This window comes from Pipra filicauda, unplaced genomic scaffold (genome assembly GCF_003945595.2).
Source record: "Pipra filicauda isolate LSUMZ 115617 unplaced genomic scaffold, ASM394559v2 scaffold11_size5308982_pilon, whole genome shotgun sequence".
In the NCBI taxonomy this organism is placed as follows: Eukaryota; Metazoa; Chordata; class Aves; order Passeriformes; family Pipridae; genus Pipra; species Pipra filicauda.
In genome coordinates, this window is record NW_024103652.1 from 1,781,375 (window position 1) to 1,787,374 (window position 6,000).

A 6,000-nucleotide genomic window follows, 5' to 3' on the forward strand; every position below is an offset into this window, starting at 1 on the left:
TAACTTTCAGTATTTTTCAACATAAATATTTGCAAATAGTAGAAGTCTTACCTGACCTGACCTGACTACCAAGGTTCATAAGCAAAATCTTTGCCTTGGCAAAGACATACAAAAGTCTCAGATTTCTCCTGAAATGTTCTAATTATCCTCCAGAACAAAAGAAATACCATGTGGTATCATATATATGGCTAACAGATGGTCATAGCAAAAATGTCAGTAATAATAATACAACTATTAAGTCTCCTTTGTCTAGTCATTAATTGTTCTCTTTTAAGCGTAGCCCAGAAAATACTGATGGCCTTTATCTGTAATATTATAGATTTTTACCAGTAGTAAGTGGGGAGGGAAAGCACAAAAAAAGTAATGTGTTGAAACCATGTCTGTATCAAGTACTTCTTAATAGAAAATTGTGATTATTTCTGTTTTGGATTTAATGATTTGGTATTTTACTACTGAAATTATGAGAATTTCATTGCATACTCTGATAATGTGTGTGTTGCCTTTTAGGCCATAGTGTTTATAGTTGGAGGAGGCAACTATATTGAATATCAAAATCTTATTGACTACATAAAGGTATGTGTACTTCTTTGGTTGTACTGTATAACTTACTGATAGAAACCAGTCATAGCAGGTTGTCTGTAATATTTAGCATTTGGAAGATCAAGTCTATGAAATTAGCCTTAAAATCCTTGTTCTATACAGAGTCTGGGAAAAAAGTACATAAGAAATCAGTAGAAATTGTGGATTACTAATTCAGACCAAGAAAGACCTGTTTCTACTATTTTGCTCTGTTGCACTTTGGAATTGAGTAAATAATATGCATTCTTCTTTATTTTGTCTTCATACACACCAGCATGGTTGAAAACTGTAGCAGATGTAGTTAAGTGAATTAACCTGTCTTCTGTACTGCTACATTAAATGCTGTCAGTTTGGCTGTTCATACTGTTTTAGAGTCCTGTTACTAGTTTTCATTTGCTGTTCTTAAATAAAGCAGCTGTAGCATATCGTAACCTTGAAAGTAAGGAACTGCTCAGAATTCTTTAGTTTTCATAAATATTACAAAAGAGATACCACAATGCTTTTTTGTATGCAGCTTAGGAAAGTAGAGTCAGTTCAAAATACAACCTGCAGATTACAGTATCTTATTTTATGACAATCTTACTTGAGTGTAAAGGGTTTCAAAAGTCAACATAGTGTAAATACTATCTGTCAAAGCAAATATCAGATTGGCATCAGTATCTAAGTGCTTATTACTTACCCACATTTAAAAGTTTTCACTCCTGAGTAATGGAAGCTCATTCTTGTTACACTGCATCATTTAATTCTGTGTAGAAATTATAAGATATGCACAAAGAAAACATAGGCACAAAGAAGAAAATACGTAACCAACTGTGTAACAGGTCTGATTTCTCTGGTTCCAGATGACCAGTCTAGCAGAACACAAAATCAGTGGATGGAGAAAAAAGTAACTAAATCATTACAGTTCCTGGGGAGCGGGGATGGTATTCCAGCACTTTCCAGGAATAAAAAAATACAAAAGGAATCTTAGTAAAATTTTGAAGAAGGTAAAAAATTATTTAAGAGCAGCAGCATACCATTCTTTTTTTCTGATCCTAACCTTATTCATGGTACAATTGTCCTGTTCTGTAGTAGACTGGATTGAGGCTTTTCACACAAAAGAATAAATATGGAGCATTAGTCACTGAAAAACACTTCTTCCAAAAAACAAGCTCATGAGGGCTTTATGTCCAGGTAAATCATGAAGAATGAAAAGTCAGAACACATGTGCTGAGTTTTCCCCTCTAACAGGCAGCCATTTTGGAACAAAGATGGTCTGGATAGGGGAAAGGATAGAAGAGGAATGTAAATTAAAGTCATTTAGACTTATCACCATCCTTGATAACTAATTCAGTGAGGCATCTGCCTGTAGCAGAGTTCATTGTCAAACATTTAGCTTGCTCCTTAGTTTACCCAAAGCCACTTCAGTACCATACAAATTCAAAAGATACCCAGCAACATGTGTATTTGTGGTGTATATTTGTTACTTCCTACTAAAAAAAATCTCTGAATTCCCTAGAGGCTACTACACTTCACTGATTATAGCTGCACACTGTCAGAACTGTGTACGTGTATATACAGGGCATTTGTAAGATGACAAGTTAAGCACTCGGCACTTCATGCAAAGTGACAGGAAGCTGAAGTTTCTGAGAAATAAGAGGGCAAACAGGAAGTCATTTGATAAACAGAGGGAGAGTACAGAAGGAACTGAGAACTACATGAATGGTAATGTTAGATCTTACGGAGAGTCAGAGGTTGAACATACTTTTTCTTCTCCTGGAACCTGTGAACAGTTGTCACAGCTGAAGGGTGCTGTACGTTTCTCTAATCAGATGGTGTACGTGAGCAGTGGGAGATGATCTCCCAAGGGGAAAGACACCTTCACCTTTATTCCACTTAGCCATTTGCTCTTCAGAAGACAAGATTATAATGAAAACCTTAATTCTACCTCCCACCACCTAGAGACTTGGGTGCCTCTCCCAGGTGACTCTTGCAGGCTTATTCAATAAAATTTGCTTTTCCATATGGTACACTTCCAGCATCTATAGTTTCAACAGATGTATCTAGCTTATTAATTATTCTCATATTCAATCAGTCTTCCTCCAGATTAAAAAAAAGAGAAAAATCAACAGCCCTTGCTTGAGAAAAGTCAACATGTTCTTGCAAGCAGATACCACAGAGATTTTATTCACTGCTTTATTTTTCTAAGCACTATCTGTTTTGCCAGTTTGCATCTGAAAGCACAGAGAAAATATTTTAAAACTTTCTAAAACAGGAAGCAATGTTCATTCAGCTTTGACATTCTGAGGGTTTTTTTGTACAAGAATTAAGAGGAACACTCAAATCCAATTATTTGCAGTTCAGTGCTAGAATGGACTATCTCACAATATCAAAAAGCAAATATTTATAGTGTCATTAAGGCAGATTGTGCCTTAAAATAAATATATTGGCCAAGATCAGTTCAACATGCTGAAACCGTGTCACCAGAATTGCAATCCATAGGAAACCTCCAAGGGAAGGCTAGCATACTGGTTTGTACAAAAGAATGTAGCATATCCTTTCATTTCCTTTTGTAGATGGTTAGAAAAGTACTACTTGTTAATCTGTTCCAATCACAAGAAATTTAAATCAATCATAGTTTTTCAGTCATTTAGAAATACTGGACTTTGAAGAGTACTGAAGTTTGGGGTTTTTTTAGATATAAAGCAGTTTCAACTTGGCTCCAGTCATTATTTGCAGATATAGCTCTTTGTTTGAATAAACTAAGAAATGAACATGAATTACATACACATATTTAAAATTACACTTTTAGAGTGTGACAAACTCGAAGTGTACCTTCATGTTTCTTAGAGCTGCCTGAAAGGCAACAGTCTCATTTCACAGTTATTTGTATAGTTTAAAATTTTAGTACAAGGCAGAAGCAAATGTTCTCAATCACAGTATGGAAAGGGGAATCTGTCAAAATACTGGTTTAGAACACAGATATCAAGATTTGAAAGAATGGCCTGAAACGTCTGAAGATGAAAGCTCAAGATCCTGCTCAGCAACAAGAATAGCTTATTACTACAAAACACTCAATAAAGATGAGAACTTGAACCAGGATTACCATCTCCCCAATAGGCATCCCCACCAGCTAAGGTCTGTTTAAATCTGCTTCTGGTACTTTCTGCTGAAATGGCACAATTAGCAGTTTATGTGAAACAATCATTTTGTCAATGATTCCTATTTTGCTCTTTAATAGGTAAATTTTACCTAACTAATATGGGAAAAGGCAAAATAATTTAACAGTGAAACAGATTTCTCAAGCCTGTGCTAGAACTCTGAAGACTCAGGGAGTTATTAACCCAACACTGGAAGTAAACTCAGTCTGAAACTATGAATAACTTAAACTAATTTTCACTTCCCAAATGCTAACATTGCACTTTGGTAGCCTTACTATATCTAGCAAATACTGTTAAACTGCAAACTAAGTTTGTTATGCATCTGAGGGAACTTAACATTTTGTTTCAGAATTCCTCTAAAAAAAAAAGGTGCTGTTTTAATATCATCATCATATGGAAATAAACTACAGGTGGAAGTTTTCAGGCTTTAACCCAAAAGAAACAGTAATTATGTTGGCACTATTCTTAGCGAATCGCCCAGTTATTTTGGGGAGTAAGGCTTTACTCAAATAAGGTTGTTAGCTTCCTGAAGCCATTCATAGATACATCGGAGAGCTTTGCATTCTAGTGAGTTTAAATGTATAAGATGTCCCATTTTTCCACTTTCTACCTCTGGTCCTTTATTTTCCACTTCAGTTTATTTACAGGTTTTTTTCCTGCAGTGGAGCAACTATTCGTTTTCCAGCCAAAAGTGTAAGACTTCAACATCATCAAGATTTTACTGGGTTCTTCTAGTATATAATTAGTTTAAGCCACTTTTGCTCTCTGTTAAACACTTTATTTCTTATGGATTTTTCTTTTTTAGGGTAAACAAGGCAAACATGTCCTGTATGGCTGCAGCGAACTTTTTAATGCTACACAGTTTATAAAACAGGTAGATAACTTTGATAACCTCTGTAATATTTATTACTTCTTTAACTGTATATTGACTTATATAACTCTACATCTCTCCATGGATTTTTACAAAAAAAACCCCTAATTTGTGAAGGATTAATACATATTCTTGTTAACCATTTTTGTTTGCTTGAAGTGGGGGTTTGAAGCCATTATTTTTCACTATCTTTTGAAGACTGTGTTGTGAATGTGAGTTCACAGGTAATACAGGAGAACAAGTTCATAATTGCCTTTTTAGAAATCCTAGTGAAAAAAATTGAGTTAGTTCTTGATACATTCACAAATAACATGTCTTTCCAGGCTGTTTTTGCAACAGTTTAGAAGATCTTTAAACCTTTGTCCTGGTTTATAAATATGTGTGTGTATGTATATAAATGCTGGCCTAGTGTAAGCTTGTTGTCCATACCTATACTAAAATCTGTATTTTACCGTTTTTAAACATCATCATCACCATTACTTCTCTATGCCTCATTCCATTATAAATACAAAATAAAAATTATTCATGGTAGTCAGCAAATAGCAGCCCTTCAGTAGCTGTCACCACCTATGGTTTTATGTCCTACTAAGATGAGAATAAGTTGTTATTCAAAACTACATTTTAAAGAATTAAATTAATTTTTGTTGCACTTGAAGGAGACGAATGGTACTTAACAGCTTTTAACTCCTCATTCAGCTTAATTAACATTTTTGTTGTCTTGACTGTGTACCTCTGAGATTTATTCAAATCTGAAGATTTGAAGCTCAGATCCTCTCCTCTGAGGGTATGCATTAAATATTCTATTAACAGCATACTTTTGGTTGTCAGAGACAAACAAAGCTTATAGGACAGAAATATTTACTGTATGAACTGGATATTAGTTTGAAAGAATAAGATTAGCAACCTAATGATTTTCTGTCTCTTCATGTTTAGCTGTCCCAGCTTGGCCAGAAATAAGACTGAAACACCTGGATGGCAGTGTGACAACAGAATTGTTACCACATTCAGATATCTTCATATCTTTAATTTTGGCATTATATTAAAACTTAAACCCGTTTCACTAATATGATAACTTTTAAAAAAATGTGTAATTAATACGGTGTATATTAGCATTTCAGAAATAAACTTTAAAACCTGATATATTTTTGGTGGGGGTCAGTTTTACATTATTAAATTTTAAATGCAGTATTAACTATGGTATATGACAGAGATGGCTGAAAAGCATGGCATTTTCAAGTTCTTATATGTAAGTTTCTGATACAGTAAATAGGGCAATAGTTTCAAGAAAAGGTCAAATCTGAGATATTCAGAGATATGTTCTTCTCAAAGCCAGAATACCTTTATTTAACAAAATTGAAAAGGACGGAACTACCTTTTAGGGCCACAGACAAACAGCCTTAGTGCTAGAGA

At 34.4% G+C, this 6,000-nt stretch overlaps 1 protein-coding gene across 2 annotated transcripts in view; it reads left to right on the forward strand.

Annotated features, from left to right (window-relative positions):
* Window positions 1-5,726, forward strand: part of SCFD1 (sec1 family domain containing 1) — a 52,354-nt gene extending 46,628 nt beyond the window's left edge. For both annotated transcript variants that reach the window (XM_027720443.2, XM_027720449.2), the window contains exons 23-25: window positions 508-573; window positions 4,525-4,593; window positions 5,524-5,726. In XM_027720443.2, the coding sequence (XP_027576244.1) occupies window positions 508-573; window positions 4,525-4,593; window positions 5,524-5,547 (159 nt within the window). In that variant the 3' untranslated portion in view covers window positions 5,548-5,726. The remainder of the gene's footprint in view (window positions 1-507; window positions 574-4,524; window positions 4,594-5,523) is intronic.
* The last annotated feature ends 274 nt before the right edge of the window (window positions 5,727-6,000 follow it).